Source organism: Typopeltis vanoorti, chromosome 12, assembly GCF_054136105.1.
Source record: "Typopeltis vanoorti isolate ZY-2024b chromosome 12, IOZ_Tvanoo_1.0, whole genome shotgun sequence".
NCBI lineage: Eukaryota > Metazoa > Arthropoda > Arachnida > Uropygi > Thelyphonidae > Typopeltis > Typopeltis vanoorti.
In genome coordinates, this window is record NC_143560.1 from 3,277,597 (window position 1) to 3,294,697 (window position 17,101).

The following is a 17,101-nucleotide window of genomic DNA, read 5'->3' on the forward strand; positions in this document are numbered from 1 at the left end:
AATTGTCCTACTTTGGCCAAACAGGCAGGACAGCAAATATCAGGATTTCAGAACACAAAGACTACATCCGGTTTCACCAGTACAGCCACTCTGGGCTGGCAGACCATGCCTTACATACCCACCATAGAATTCTTTGGAAGAAAACTAAAATAATGCACCGCAGCAAGTTTAAGTACGAAAAATTATTCAAGGAATCATCAGCAGCTCTTAAAAACGTTCCAAACCTCAACAAATTTGGGTGCATGAAACTACCCCAAATTTGGGAGACTTACATTATGAGAACTTCAGCCCAACGGCCAAGACAACCAAATTAGCCTGCCAGAGGGCACCATTAGGACTTTAGGAACAATATTAGTTTCTTGCCTTCTTCCTCATTTGCTTTTGTTAGTAACTGCGTGCACATACCATATTTTTATGTTCCTAAAGATGGCAACATGACGTTGCCGAAATATTGAAGATATTCATTAAAGTTGCCTTTAATTAATATCCTTTTTATGCGTTGTTAATTCCGTAAGCTAATTACCAGTTATGTATGACCAACATAAAAGCCTTGCTACTGGAATAATAGTTTACTAATAATAATATTAGTGAATTATATGTTGTAAAATGTCTGTATTAAACATATAATATATAAAAAAATTATTGAAATATAAATACAAATGACAAAATGCAAAAAAAAAGTATGCATATTTATGTAAAATTATTCCATTATTATTATTATGTTCATTGAATTGTGTATTGTGTGTTGTATTACTGTATTGTATAGTGAATTGTATGCACATTTGTGCTCATGCATGTGTAAATGCTATGGATAAATGTTTTGCTAGTTAAAAAAAATGTACATTTATATTTATAAAAAATTAATGTACTCTGCATTTTGTACTGAATCTTTGTATTGTACAAAAAATATAATATGTTTCATTGTATATATGTAAATATTCTGTATGATAATAAACCTTGTCATTGTCATTATCTTCCTGATCTTCATGGGATCACAAAACTCTTCTGTGGGACAACAACACTAGTCAATACAAAGTCTATCATACCATTCCTTAAACTCATCCACCATCTGCACTTTCACCACCCTCTCAGGTAATGCATTCCATGCTCCTACCACTCTCCATGCAAAAAACTTACTTCTTACCCTTTTTACTCACTATTTACTTTAGTAACGTCCAGAAATGGCTCCTAGTCCTTGTTCCTTCCTCTTGTTCTACCATATGAAAAATGTCCTCAGGGTTAATACAATAATAACCCTTCAACAGCTTAAATAAATGAATCGTATCCCCATCCCTGCTCTTTGCTTTCTATCCACCAAACTCTGCAGTCTGCATGCCTTCAAGTCTATCCTGATAATCAGTATTGTACAGACCCAATATCATTATTGTTATCCTTCTCTGTATCCTCTCCAAGGTTACTGCATCCCTTTGAAATCCCAGTGACTAGATTTGAGCACAGAATTCCAGATGTGGTCTGATCAAAGCTGTATACAATAAAACAATACACTTTTATCTTTTGTGATCAATGTCATCATTTAACAGTTCTCTGATACATCCTCACAACTTTTGTAATATGTCCTATAAACTTTAAATTTCTATCTAATCGTCTCAAGATACCTTCCTTTCTCTGCTTCTTTTAATATAACTCCACCAAGTAAGTATGAAGCATCTGTGGATACCAAATTTTTAAAACCTAAGATTTTAGTTGAATTAAACTGATAACCCCATTTACTTGCCCACCTTTCCAGCTTATTCAGATCCTCTTGAATTACTATTATTATTACGGGCAACTCCAAGGAGTCCTTAGATTCATCAAGGGAGGCCCTAAACATCATGTCTAGAACAACTATTCAACATCCACACAGTATCTATCATACTTTGCCTTGAACTCATTCACAGTCATGGCACCCACAACAGACTCTGGCAGCTTATTCCACTCATTCACCAGTCTCCGAGTAAAAAAGCTAGGGTTTTTTACTTGGAGAGGGCCATGGAGGGGGCAATCCATGGAAACCAGTTTCCATGGATGGCCCCTTAGCCCCCCACCACCAGTCCTGATCTCAAAAATATCCTCTGAATTAATCCTATAGAAACCCTTTAGCAATTTGAATGTCTCAATCATATCTTCCCTTATCTGCCTATCAACCAATTTCTGCAACCCACAAATCTTCAACCTGTTCTCATAAGGTTCATTCCATAGACCTACTATCATCTTTGTCACTCGCCTCTGGATCCTTTCCACCTCCTCCCTATCAAGAAGAAACCCTGGCACCCAAATCTGGGCACAGTAGTCAAGATGGGGTCTTATCAATTTTCTTTGCCAAACGAAACAACCAGAATTCATGGTGAGCTGAAACAGGGTGGAGTTATCAGGAGGAAATAAAGCTTGAATAAGGTCTAAGGTGTCTTTGAATGGAAGTTTAGTGAATAGAGTGAACATCAAAACTGACCATTATTTGCCAGTGTGCTGGAGAATGAGATTTTCTATACTGGCTTTAAAGTGGACTGAACTTTTTATTTGTGGAGTGTTGGCATTATATTGTGAGAGCACTATGACTAAATGTATGGCTAATTTGTATATGGGTGAATCGATGAGATATAATGGCACATTATGTTTATGGATTTTTGGTAGCCCATATATCTGGTGGAGGGGGGGGGGGGGGATCTGGAGTTATATAGTTTTGGTTTATTGGTCACTTCCACAGGCCAAGAAGTGACCTTTTTAAAGGAGCCTTTGAAGTGTTTTCATCTGTGTATTAGTAGGATCAACAAATAAAGGAAGGTGAGCAGAGCAATCTCGAAGCAAGGAGGCAAGCTGAGTGTGTGATATGTCATAATGATACTTGATGTGCAAACTTTCTTTGCGTTTTTTTTTTTTTTTGTTTGGGTAAAGGATTAAAACAAACATAATAACATTACTGAAATATCAGAAGTATTAATTAAAGTTATTTTAAATAATACTGAGTAATATTCTGAAAAATAATAGTTATGTTTGGATTAAGGATTAAAACAAAATTATAATTTATTTTCTATTATAATTTATATTGCGTGTATTATTCAATTCACACACCATTATGAACTCCAAAAAGTCCTAACCAAAGTTTCTTAGCAAGCAGCCAGGGAAGGTTCAAAAATTTACCTAGAAAAAATAAAGATGGAAATTAAAAGTTACGTGAAATAAATTTATGAGCTATAAAATTTTTGCTCAAGTGTCACAGGCATTCTCAGTGCAATAACAACAATGGAACGCAAAATAAAATTACTTATTATTAAATTATTTTATGTCCCATTGTTGTTATTGTACTGATTATACCTATGATACTCATGCCAAAATTTTACAGCTAATTAATTTATTTTGCAAAAGTTTAAATTTCCATCTTTAATTTTTCTAAGTTTGTCAGCTTACATACCTCTATTAAAGTAGTCAAAAATTTACCATAGTGAATATTCACTAACAGATACCACCAAATTCTAGGTGGTAATTAGACTAGGCATAGGCTAGGTGGTAATTTATTATGTCTATACACAAATGCCAGGAGCATCAGAAACAAAGGGGTTGAGTTCGTTGCTTTATTGAATATGATGTGGCCTAAGATTGTTGGCATTAGTGAAACCTGGCTATCAGAATCAGATATGGTAAGTGGGATCGAGTGTAATGGGTATACTATTTTTAGGAATGACAGAAGAGATAGGAGAGGAGGAGACGTGCTACTAATGATATCAGATGACTAAAGTCCAGTTAGGGTAAAAACACAAGAAAACAATGATGGTAACAATATCCCATGTAGCGACGAGTTTGAGTCTATCTGGTATGAAGTGGAGGTTAACAGAATGAAATATATGGTGGGGTGTTGGTACAGACCTGGCAGTTCAGTTGCAGGGAATGAAGAAATGCATCGCCAATTTAGCCTTATGGGTATCAAATGAATGATCGTTATGGGTGACTTTAATTTTCCAAACATTGATTGAGTAGAAGAGAAATCTCATGATAAAAAAGAAGAGGAATTTATTGAATTGTTGTGAGACAACTTTCTCAAGCAGCATGTGAAAGAAGGAACTCGAAGTCAAAGAGTGTTGGATTTGCTCATAGTATCAGAAGGTGTCTCTGTCAAGAATATGGCTATTTTACCACCAATTGGTGACAGCGATCATGTTGTACTTTCTTAGGAAGTATCTAATTGTATTGATGCTCTGATTAAAACAGGTTACATGCTGAATTACAAAGCTGGAAATTATGATCAACTTAGGAGAATACAGGAGGTCCCCAGGTTACAGACGACCCGACTTATGGCATTCCGTACTTACGAGCGGGTTCCCAAGGCTCCCTATAAGGACAATTAATAATTAATTAATAATTCGAGAACTAGTTTCTTTCGCACATGTAAAACCCCACACTTTGTCACATTATTAAAGCAGCTCTTCCCGTTATTTGGAAGTCAAGTTTAAAGGGCCTGGGTCACACATCTGCCATGTTTGAAGACTGGTTCTTGAACTGTTTTATTCCTGCTGTGGAATGTTATTATTCATAAAAGAAAATTCCCTTTAAAATTCTGCTTGTGCTGGACGTTGCTCCTGAACATCCAACATCTTTAGATGACCTTCACCCTAATGTAAAGGTCGTATTTTTAACACCCAACACTTCATCATTACTACAGCCAATGGACCAGGGAGTCATTTCTGCATTTAAGGCTTATTACTTACAGCGTACATTCCTGCAAGCGGTCAGGACTACGGAAGATAATGCGATGACCTTGAGAGAGTTCTGGAAGAATTATAACATCCATGATGCTATCAAAAACATTGCTGATTCTTGGGAGAAAGTGAACCAATTAACAATTAAAGAAGTGGGGAAGAAACTGTGCCCTCAATTCTGTGATGATTTTCGTGGCTCCACAAAAGATATAGCCGAAGCCAGAAAAGCTGTGGTGAAAGGTGGCAATGCACTGCAATTGGACATCAATGAAAATGATGTCATTGAGGCTAGAGTCCCATTCACAAGAATTAACCAATGAAGACCTTATGGAGATACAGAAGCAGCTGATAGAAACACAAGAACATGAAGAATCAGAAGGCCAAGAAAGTTTACAACAAAACATTAGCTGAACCTTTCGTCTCATTGCTAAGCTTGAGGAGCAAGATAACATTCAGCGGTTTGCAAAGGTTTACCATGCAGTTAGTGGGAACATCAGTTGTTACATCAGTTGTTTATGATGAAAGAAAGAAAAAGGCTGTGCAAACAACCCAACATAACTTTTTCAAGAAACGGACTTCAGTGGGAAGCTCCCCTCATCTGGAAACAGAATCAAATACTGATTCTCCAGCACCAGGTCCATCGTCTCTAGCATCATCTCCATCATCATCTTCTGATTAATGTTAGCCTCCCTTCTTGCCTCAGAAATTCCCCTTCCACTGAGCAAGACATTGATGCAACCTTTAATATTCTTTTTTGAAATTTCTCTTATCTAAACTTTTCGTATGAGTTTGTTTTTATGTTCTGTTTGTTTGAATTAAAAGAGCACAACAGTTTCTGTAACTTATTAATTACAGATCAGGGATATTATTATTATAATTACAGTATTAAATTGTATTATTATTGCCACATATGAGCCATTATTATTATTATTATTCACCAAACTCACTAAATATATACTCACCAAACTATACTCAATAGGTATAAGAGGAACACTGCATATATGGTTCAAGAACTACCTCTCAAACAGAACACAAGTAACAAAAATAGGTACATATCACAGTTGGAGTATACAAATAAAACAAGGTGTATTATCACCCACTCTATTCAACATATACATTAACGATGTTCATAACATATCCATAAGAAGTCAAATATTTCAATACGCAGATGACACTGTACTACTAGCAATCCTCACAGACATTAACACAGCTCTCTGCAAAGCACACCAAGACCCAAGCGAAATCACAACATACTTCCACCAAAAAGCAATTTTAATCAACGGCACCAAAACACAGATGTTGATAAGACACAACCCAAGAATCATATGCCCCGCATCACTATCGATACATTGTCACACGTACCGCTGCATTAACAACAAAAATACCTGCCAATGTTCCGAAATCAAACCTGTACACATGCAAAATACCTCGGTCTCTCTATAGATTCCCATCTTAAATGGACAAAACATATAGAATACCTACACACCAAAGTCCGGATCATCGCAGCAAAACTCTTCCAAGTTAAAGACATTATTCCATCCAACATAAAAAACTCCTATATCACCGTATCTGCGAATCCCTTCTCAGATACGGAATAACAGTCTATGCAAATACATCAACCAGCCACCTAACAAAATTAGAAACACTACACAGGAAAATCATGTCAACAGTGATCTGGACACCTTACACTCAACAACCAATATCCGACAAGCACATGATGATACACAGAATTCTGAGCATTAAAAACCTGAAACACTACATGACATTAACAAGGAATTACTTCAACATCACCTATTGAAACAACAGAGACATATCGTATAACACGACCTACAACAACACTCTACATCTCCACACCCTTCAACAACACTCTACATCTCCACACCCTTCAACAACTCATACGGTTCTTTTGTGAGATCACATCAGATACCCACACAACTCAACAACCTACCAAGAAATTTAAACACATAGATAACTACAGAACATTAAAAAACAAACTCTAGAAAATATACCAACAAAGTTAAGAAACACCATTAACACTAATATACACATCACAAATCACTAGCATCCAATGCCTACATCCCATACATAAACAGTAGCAACAACATAAATAGTGAAGGCTAAATCCCACTCTCTTCATAAAAGCTAACCCAAGCTTCGAAGTAGGTGGGATTAACTTGCCTCACTCATCTACAAGTAATCCTTATAAACAAATGCAGAAATTTATTTGTATAATCACTCTTTCTCAAACTTTAAAAAAAAATAAATAAAATAAAAAAAATTATACAAAAAATTCTGTATAATCTTCATTATTAATATTAGAAGAACATGTGTTGTAAATACATAATATAAAGGCAAAAAAAGTATTATTAAAAATTTTAATTGAAATCCAATGTAGATTTAGCACTAATGCAGCACTTAGTGCTAAACTGTGTAAAATTACAAGGTGCAATGTCACACAAGATGTTTATTGTATATATAAATATTTTAGCAATCAATAAATTATAAATTATATTCTAAAAAAAAAAAAAAAAAATTATTATTACTGTATGTGCACTGTTCATCAGGGAAATGAGATACGTACAAATCCGACTTAAAGACGTTCTGAGGAATGTATCTCGTTCGCAACCCGGGGACTGCCTGTACAATCTTTGGTCCCATGGTATCTGTTACTGAATGGAAAAAATGTCAGTAATGCATGGGAACTTTCAAAAAGTGCTTAAACGAGGTGGTATCTGAATGTATTCCATAGTGTTTGAAGAATAAATAGGTTGAGAATGAAATGGATGTCCAACCTTATTAAGCAAGAAATCCACAAGAAGAAGATGATGTGGAAAGAATATTGTGAGAATAAGAGTGAGAAGAGTTATGAAATATATAAAGCTCAGGCCAGAAAAGTAATGAGTATTGTGAGGAAAGCTAAATCAGAGTATGAAAAGAAGTTGGCCATGCAAGCTAAAGGCAATCAAAAAGAATTTTATCATTATGCTGCTAGTAAAAGAAGGAATGAATGTGGAAGAATAACTTTATTGAATGCAAATCAAATGGTACTCGAGTGTCAGATGTTAATGAGATTGTTCAGTTAATGAGTGCTCACTTTGTTAAGATATGTCAACCAGGTGTATGTAACATGGTGCACAGTGCTACTGTTACATTGGACAAAGAGTTAGAGGTTCATGAAAATGAGGCTGAAGAGCTATTGCACTTGGATCTCCTGGATAATCTGTCTATAGGGACAGATGAAATATCAGTCCATTTGCTAAAGGAATGTTCAGCCGAATTGGATAAGCCTTTCACATGTTTGTATAACTTGAGTCTCAGCTCAGGAATGATACCATAAGAATGGAACAATTGGATGATAGTTCCATTGTACAAGGGTGATGCAAAAACTGATGTGTCTAATTACCGACCTATCGGTATCACGGATATGGTAGTGAAGATTTTAGAGAAGTTGGTAAGAACTTGCATACAGAAATGGGCAGACAAACATGCTATACTCTGCAAGGAATAGCATGGGTTTACTAAAGGAAGGTCATGTTTTAGCAATTTGCTCATATTTTATAATAATGTGATGGCTGAGTTGGATGAAGAGAATGTTGGATGATAATTTCGTATACAGTGGTGTAATCTGCCAGATTTAAGGTGACCAGTGGTGTACCTCAGGGTTCAGTCCTTGGGTCATTATTGTTTAATCTATACATTAATGATATCAGGAAGGATCTAACATCAGATGTGCAATTGTTTGCTGATGATGCAAAGATAGGGCAATCAGGGATGCTACTGATATTCAGCAATTACAAAATGATTTGAATAGACTCGAAATTTGGGCAAACGAAAATGCCTGTCGATTTAATGTTAGTAAATGTAAAGCTATGCACTTTGGCATGATTAGAGTTCCAGTGCCATATTATATTAGTGGGGTTATGCTAGAAACTGAAGAGGCAAGGGATCTTGGTGTATTGGTGGATAGGTTAACGTTCAAAGGTCACATAGCAAAAGTTGCAAATACAACTCAGAGGATAATTGCAATGTTGAAGCGAACCTTGAGATGTCAGGATAAGAAAGTCGTTTTGCCTGTTTATTAGGCTTTGAAATTATCCAAAGGGATAAAGAGGCTGTGGAAAGGGTGCAAAGAAGAGTTACAAAAATTATACCTAGATTACGGATTTAGATTATGAAGACAGATTGTGAGTATGTGGATTACACTATGGTTAACAAAAGAAAGAGGGGGGGGTGATATGATAGAAGTCTATAAACTTTTGAATGGGTGTTATAGGATATCAATTGATGAAAATTTTCATTATATGGAAGGTGGGGAGAGAACACGGGCACATCCATGGAAGTTAAATTTATCTGCAGTCAAGAAAGGGGTAAGAGCTAGGTTTTTCTCCCAGAGAGCAATGAGTGAGTGGAATAATTTGCCCTTAGGGGGTAGTGAGGGCATTTAGTGTGAATGAATTTAAGGTAAGGTATGATAGCTGGTTTGGGTGATTTATAGCCTCCCTCGATGAGTCCTTGACTCCCTAGAGGTCTCAGATAATAATAATAATAATAAATTCATGGGGCAAAATTATTCATTTGTTAAATATGCATATTTACTTTTAACTTTATCTAGTTTTATTTCAAAGAGACGTTGCTACAGTGGCAGACATGAAAACGGGTCACCATGTTTCACATTGTAGGTGTCCTCCCACCCGATATTTAATATTCACAATAATATGTTACTGAAAATCAGCTACTCTGAAAGAGAATGCTTTGAATGGAATAGCATTTATTACCTCTTTCAATAGTGACAACAGCCTTTACATACAAGTATATAAAGCCTAGCTGTGATGATACCTCAGGTGCAAACTTTGTTTACTTACTCTTGGGTAAAAGATTAAAACAAACATAATTTCTTGAATATTATAATTTACCTTTGACCAAGTGATAAGACTTTATGCATGCAAAAATAGTGTCCACTATAATGCAAGGTGATTACAGAAGCAATACATACCTCTTTAAGTCCCTGAACCCCTACGAAAGAACTCATCTGTCCTGCACATGATATCTGATCAGAATCTTCACCTAAAAATTAGAGAACATTACATATAAATGAAGAATGGAAATTCTCATAAATTGCTATCTATGAAATAGAAAAGATAAAAAAAAAAAAAAAAACTTTCAATACACCACACAGATTGATATTATTATAATTATTATTATCCCAAACCCCCATGGAGTCAAAGACACATCACAGTAGGTCCATTTGTAATACACACAGCTCATCATACCATGCCTTAAGTATAGATTTTTCAAATTCAAGTTCTCTGCCAACACCACACTTGCAGGCAATCCATTCTAATCATTCACAACTCTCCATACAAAAAAAAACAAAAAAAAACATGCATCTCACTCCCTTGCTCACAACTTCCTTATACAGCTTCCAGGCATGACCCTCATCTCGATGTTAATCCTATAACAACCCCCTTACTAACTTGTACATCTCTATCATATCACTCCTCTTTCTCCTATTTACTAGACTCTGTATTTTGCATCATCTCAACCTTTCTTCATACTCAGCATTCCAGAGACCAGAAACTGTCTTAGTCAATCACCTCTTTACCCTTTCTAATATCTCTTAATCCTTTTAAATACCAGGTGACCAAATCTGTCATAGTAGTCAATAAGCAGCCTAATCAAGGTCTTATAAATGAAACCAAAATCTCCTTTCTTCTAGAAGTTTGTCTTTACACATTATTGTCAGAGTTCATTGGGTTGTCCTCATAATTTTGGCAATATTTCCTCTACATTTTAGATCCTTATCTACCATCATCCTAAGATCTCTTATTTCCTCCACATCCAACAATATATCTCCAACAAGAGTTTGTTTTCCAAATTTTAAAACCTTACATTTCACAACATTGAACTGACATCCTCACTCCCATGCCCATTCAATCAATCTATTCAAGTCTTCTTGTAAAGCCATATTTGCTCTACTCCTCATAGTTCTTCTGCTTGCATCATCTGCAAACAACTGAATATCCCCATTCAAATCGTCCCTAATATCATTAACAACAATGGTCCTAAAACAGACCCATGAAGCATCCCGTATTGCACCCCCCATATGCAACTTGCTGACATCTATTACATAGCAAATTTCCAACCCTATGCAATAATCTAATATCCAATTCCATGCACTCTATTTTTACTATCAACTTATCATGTGATAATCTATCAAAATCTAAGTATACTACTGTGTATACCTCTGTGTATATATCTCAACTATATTCTCTACAGCAGTTGTTCTTATACCATTTTCTCTGATCAGTGTAATCCTTCCATAATCTTTTTTTTTTTTTTTTTTTTTTTTTTGCTGGCTACATATCGAAAGAACTCGCTGTTATTCTTTTTGCCTTCATTAGCTGCTCATACTGAACTTTTGCTACCCTTACCAACCAAATCACCCTCCTTGCCTGTTCTTTGTATTCCTCATGAAATTGATTATTGTTATTATCACTCATCTTATGTTGCCTCTGTAATGTCTTCTTTCTCTGTATTACATGCTTAATCTCTTCATTCATTCATTTCATACCTACCTTATTTAACCTCCTGACCAATGGAATGCATTTAGATATTGCTTCTTGCTTCTACTAAATAGTTCTGAAATAGCACCCAAGCAGCAATGATATCCTTTCCACCCAACTCCTCATTTCATGTTATAGCTGCAAGTTGCCTCCTGAGCTTTCATAATCACCAGCGTTGTAATTCCACATATACCCTTTCCTCGTAGACATTTTCACATGACTGGCAACAGCCCAGGTAATCACTTGATGTCGCTCTCACCAAATGGAGGGAGATTTGACACCTCATTTAGAATGACATCCTCTGATGAGATGATAAAAGACCCTTAATCCTGATGTGCCCTCTGTTACATACTGTCTGAGGGTAGTTATCCCTCGAAAACTCGAGAAATTCATTTTCTTTACTTCTGGTTGCTGTCTTGTCATCCCAATCTATACTGCTATTATTAAAATCATCAATAGTGATGATTTTAACCTTTTCCTATTTACTTGACTAATTTGCTTATACATTTCATGGTCACTACCCTGAACAATACCAGGTCTGTAGCAACACCCATCTATGTATTTCATTCTGTTTGCCTCTTTCCCATACCATACCATACTGCCTCAAAAATCACTATTCCCCTCTCATCCTTGCATTTCTATCTTTATGAACATAACTCTTTTTATATCAATAGCACTCCTACCATCAATAGCACTATTTAATGCTTACTGTGAAAATAAGTGTATAAATATCATAATTTTGAATCTTACTTAAACCAGATGATCGCACAGCAAACATCATCATATTGTGTTTATCTTGATAGAGTTCTTGAAGGCTTTCTTCAATATCTTGATACACATTATCTGGAATATATGCCTTGATTACCTTATTCATCACCCTAAACAATAGTATAAATTGACACTTTGATTAGCTAAAAATATCTAAAAGATATTACTAAGAAAGTAGACATATAAGAATCTAACAAAATAATTAAGATCAATTTACAATATATTGAACAAGAATTATATACAGTCAATGTTGTCAAGCATTTAATATGAATTCATCTGCTTGTGGAATATTAGAATGAAAGAATAATCAAAGGTTAGATTAAAAAATAAATGCTGGTTACTTAAAAATAAATGGATTCTATGGTCCGGAAGAATGAAGAGAAAATCAGAGCATTGAATTTAATGAACAATTACAAAAAAAAAAAAATATATATATATATATATATATATATATATATAACAAAAATAACTATAGATGATATTAGCAGGAGATTTAAATGCAAGAATTGGAAAAACTAAAATTAACAATAATATTGGAGAAGGTTATAAAAAAATTTACAAAAATAGTACAAAAGTAGTAAAAAAATTAATGGATCTTGCAGTATATAATAATCTTAAAGTGATGAATGCCTTCTAAACACATCAAGTTATAAATAAATTTACTTAGTTATCAAAAGGATGAAAATCAATTATAGATTACTTTCTTTTAAATGAAAAAAAATTCTTTAGATATGCCTCCATAGTGCAATTAGAGCCACGATGAAACATTATACAGTGCCCTTCAACTGGAAAAGACCCGAGTTTGATTCTCGTCATGACAAGAGGAATCTTTATATGGGTATTTTCAAGTGAAGCTGAGTTAGTTGATCTCATATGAAGGAAGCAGGTTTTTTCTTTCTCCCAGAAACTGGGGGGTTTCATCCTGTGTACAGGTAAATCAGCCATGAGAAGACATGCAACTTACAGACAAAAATAATGTTGCTGGTAATGGTGGTGGTGGGCAATGGATGCCATGTCAATGTCATTATGTGTAGTTGGAGAATTGAGTAGCAGAGAAGACAGTGAGATGTGTGTGTGTGGTGGGGTGGAGTGGAGTAGAATGCCCTTCCAAGGTGAGTCCTTGGACTTCTTGGGAGGATTTTATTATTAATATTATTATTATTATTATGTGACACCTCCAGAGAGTCCAGGGACTCATTGAGGGAGGACACTTGCAATACAACTCAACTGTCTCCACCACTCAATCCACCAACTACAACAAACTGCATTTTCTAATAATACTATTCAAATGAATTTCATTATTATGAATCACATGAAGATGAAGAATTAGATACTTTCTACCAGTAACTACAAGACTTTATTGACAAAACAAACAAACAAACTCCCCATCCCCAGTAAGATAGGATGGATGTGTGGAGTTGAAGATCTAAGGATGAGTGCTTCCTAGATTTGAAGTAGTTTCATACAATCAAATTTGATTAGGTCTGGGTAGTTTCCTTGTGGCTGAGGCAGATTCTAAGGAAAGTCTTTCATATATAAATTTGCTCCTGTGAAGTAAGGTGCACTTTCCAACTGTACACATACCAGCCACTAAATTAGAAATTTTTATTTTTATGTGTAGGCATGCGACTGCCAATACCAATCCTCTTCAATTCCATGTGCAGAGTTCAGTGAGATATGGATTGGGAACAGCCTTCATTAAATGCTTTGATTAATTATTGCACAGAGGAAGTTCTATTTGTCTGTACAAGTCTTCTCAGATGAAAGCAATGTCGTTCTTGACAGACTGCCACAGACGACCACAATTATGCCTCTTAGACAAGCAATGTGGTTTATTTATTTACTGATTAAACACCCAGGATATCTCCTTTTGAGAAATCGGTCAGATCTACCATTCTCACAATCGTGGTTCCAGCCAGAATATCCACAATAAACCCTTTATTGAACTCTGAAAGATCCTTTGTTTTTCCCATTGTGATCAACACTATTGATAATTACTGCCCAGCAGCATTCTTAAATAGTTGTCTAGAATATGTGGTAATGCATGTAACCAAGTATTTTGCATATATGCTGCATACATGATGTTTACATACACCTGCATAAAGGTTTCTAATTCAGTGACCAGTATGTGTATCTTATGATGGATATCCAAGGAATGGTCAGTAAGCCCTAAGTGTTTGTAGTGCTGGAGACAGATGTAGTTTTCATGTTCAGTCATTCTTATGTTGGCTGTTTTGCATGTTTGGCTATAGTAGAACAGCTTACAGCTGCATGTTACCTGGCAGGTCTAGTGACTATAGTAGCTGGAAGAATGGATAACAAGAGCAGATGCCAATTTTTACATGGTCTGTAAATGGTTACAAGGTTGTATCTTTTGAGGATTTTTGTTAGTTTTTTCTAAAGTGCCATGGATATATGGGATGGTAATGGTAACACCGATATATGGTCTGAAATTCTATAGACAAAAGAGGGAAAGAGCCATGGGGGTATCTAATCCCCCCCCCCCCCCCCAAGCAAGCTATTTCATAGAGATCTTTGAAGAAAAAGCCTTAACCCACAAAGACCTATGGTGTGGCTTCATTATGTAGATAATGTGTTCTCCATTTGGCACACATGGCTCTGTGGCACTTAACATATCTTAATAATCAGTAGCACAGAATCCAGTCCAGCTTAAAAAAAGAAAAAAAAACAAATCTCCCCTTTCTAGACACCTTGATTACACTCCAACTTGATGGAGCTTTAGCATTCTCAGTTTACAGACCTCCTCCACCTCCACACACACACACACACACACACACACACACACACACACACACAGATACACAGGCTAATGCATTCACCAACAGTATGGAAATATTAAAACTCTGTACAAAAGGGCAAAACTGATCAGTTCCAACAGTAAAGCCCTCACCACTGAACTTGAACACATTCACAACACCTTCTTAGCCAATGCTACAAACACTACCAAAATCAAAAAATTAATTAATATCCCAAAACCACACTCCTCCTTCCCCATCCAGAACAGAGACTACACCAAATAATCTATTACCATTACATATATCCATAGCAATTCAGAAAAACTAAGAAAAAAAAAATTAGAACACACGCAATTTACAGCAAAAAAATACTGGCTGTGGTGGTGGTTGTGGGCAGTAGATGGTGTTGATGTAGGTGATTGGTAGTAGAGGTTCTGTGTAAGTAGTGAAGATGGAGAGTTGTACAGTAGGTGTCCTCCCACGATGAGTCTTCGGACTCCTTGGAGGTGTCACGAATAATAATAATAATAAAAATCCTCAACTTCGTAACCACTTACAGACTTATAACATTTTTGCATCCCCTCTCCCAAAATCCAGCCGCAATTCCTAAACCTGCCAGGTGTCTACCACATACCATGCAGCTGTAAGCTGGCTTACTGTGGCCAAACAGGCAGGGCAGCCAAGATAAGAATTGCCATACACAAAGACTATATCCAGTTTCACCACTACAACCACTTAGGGCTTGCTGACCATGCCTTGGATAGCTACCATAAGATACAATTGAAAAAGGCCATCTTCCTCCACAGGAGTCAATCTAAATATTAAAAACTTTCCTTAGCCTTAAGGAAACTACTCAAACTGTAGTTTCATATAACTCAAACAAATTTTGTTGTACGAAACTACTTCAAATCTGGGAACCACTCATCCTTAGAACTTCACCTCTACAAAAATCAATGTATAACAACATGGTGTAATCAATGGACTAGTTAAACAAAATTGTAGCAGCAACACAAAGACTAGCGTCCTGATTTTTGGCGCCCTCTATCTGGAAAAAAAAAAAAAAACTAGTTTTTTTCTTAAGATGACTGTCTCCCAGATCTTAGGCAAGTTAATAAGGCCATATTTGTTGAGATTTGGAGTATGTTTCAGGGCTTCTGTCGCCTCTAAGAACAATCTCTACAACTTGTAAGAGCTTCTGTGTAGTACTTTTGTGTTTTTCCAGTTGATCCTGTGTGCAGGGGTATCAAGGGCATGGTCTGCTAGGCATGACCTGCTATAGTGATAATTCCAGACGTATCTTTTGTGTTCGATGACGCGAATGTTCACAGTTCTTCCTGTTTGACCGCAGTAGGCTTGAATACATGAGCAGGGTACTTGGTAGACTCCTGGATGTGATAAAGGGGGAATGCTGTCCTTGGGTGAGCGGATAACGGTTGCTAATTTGCTACATGGTCTGAATGTAGTGTGTAGTTTATGTTTATTAAGAATTCTTAAAATCTTATCGGATGTGCCTTTAATGTATGGGATGGTGACTGCTTTGTTGTAGTTCTCTGTGGTGGATGGTGGGAGGGGTTTCTTAGGAGCGTTTAGTATTTTGTTTATCTTATGTGGATTATAGCCATTGGAAGAAGGTGTGGCGTAAGTGAGCCAGTTCAGCAGCAAGAGCATTGTCATTGGAACAGATTGCTCTCGCTCTATGGGTTAGCGTTTTTAAAATGCCATATTGTTGAGAAGGATGATGGTGTGATTGCTTGTGTAAGTATCTCCCTGTATGTGTGGGTTTTCTAAAAACTGAAAATGATAAGGAACCATCTGGAAGATGTGTGATAAGTGTATCCAGGAAGGACAGGCTAATAACAGACAGTTATTAGCTTCCAGTTCAATTGTAAAGTGGATTTTTGGATGTTGGCTATTTAAATGCGCTAAGAATGTTTTCAACGTCTCTGGGCCATGTGGCAAAATAGCAAGCACATCGTCAACATAGCATAGCCAAAGTGTTGGTTTGAGAGTGGCTGTATTGATTGCTAGTTTTTCCAGGTGTTCCATGTAAAAGTTGGCTAGGGGGGGGGGGGGGAGAGCCCATGGCTGTCCCATCTAGTTGTTTGTATATTTTCCCTTTCCATGTGAAATATCCTGCATGTATTGTGAATTTCAATAGTTCAAATATATGGGGGGAAGTGTGACTTCAGTAGATTGAGGATTTCTATTAGTGGTACATTTGTGAATAGTGAGGTGATATCAAAGCTTACAATTAAGTCAGGGCATTTTAGGGTAAGGTGTAAGATGCTTTTTAGGTGGGCTGAATTTTTGACAGAGGAGGGAG

The 17,101-nt window shown here is 36.2% G+C and overlaps 1 protein-coding gene across 7 annotated transcripts in view; it reads right to left on the minus strand.

The window, feature by feature from the left end:
- The window catches only part of LOC150100549 (uncharacterized), an 844,187-nt gene that overhangs the window by 511,013 nt on the left and 316,073 nt on the right, over positions 1-17,101 (minus strand). For all 7 annotated transcript variants that reach the window (XR_016549159.1, XM_090401348.1, XM_090401347.1 and 4 more), the window contains 2 exons: positions 12,005-12,132; positions 9,685-9,755 (listed from right to left, as the gene is read on the minus strand). Coding sequence is in view for 6 of the 7 variants with exons in the window: in XM_090401348.1 (XP_090257474.1) it covers positions 9,685-9,755; positions 12,005-12,132 (199 nt within the window). In the remaining variant the exon portion in view is untranslated. The remainder of the gene's footprint in view (positions 1-9,684; positions 9,756-12,004; positions 12,133-17,101) is intronic.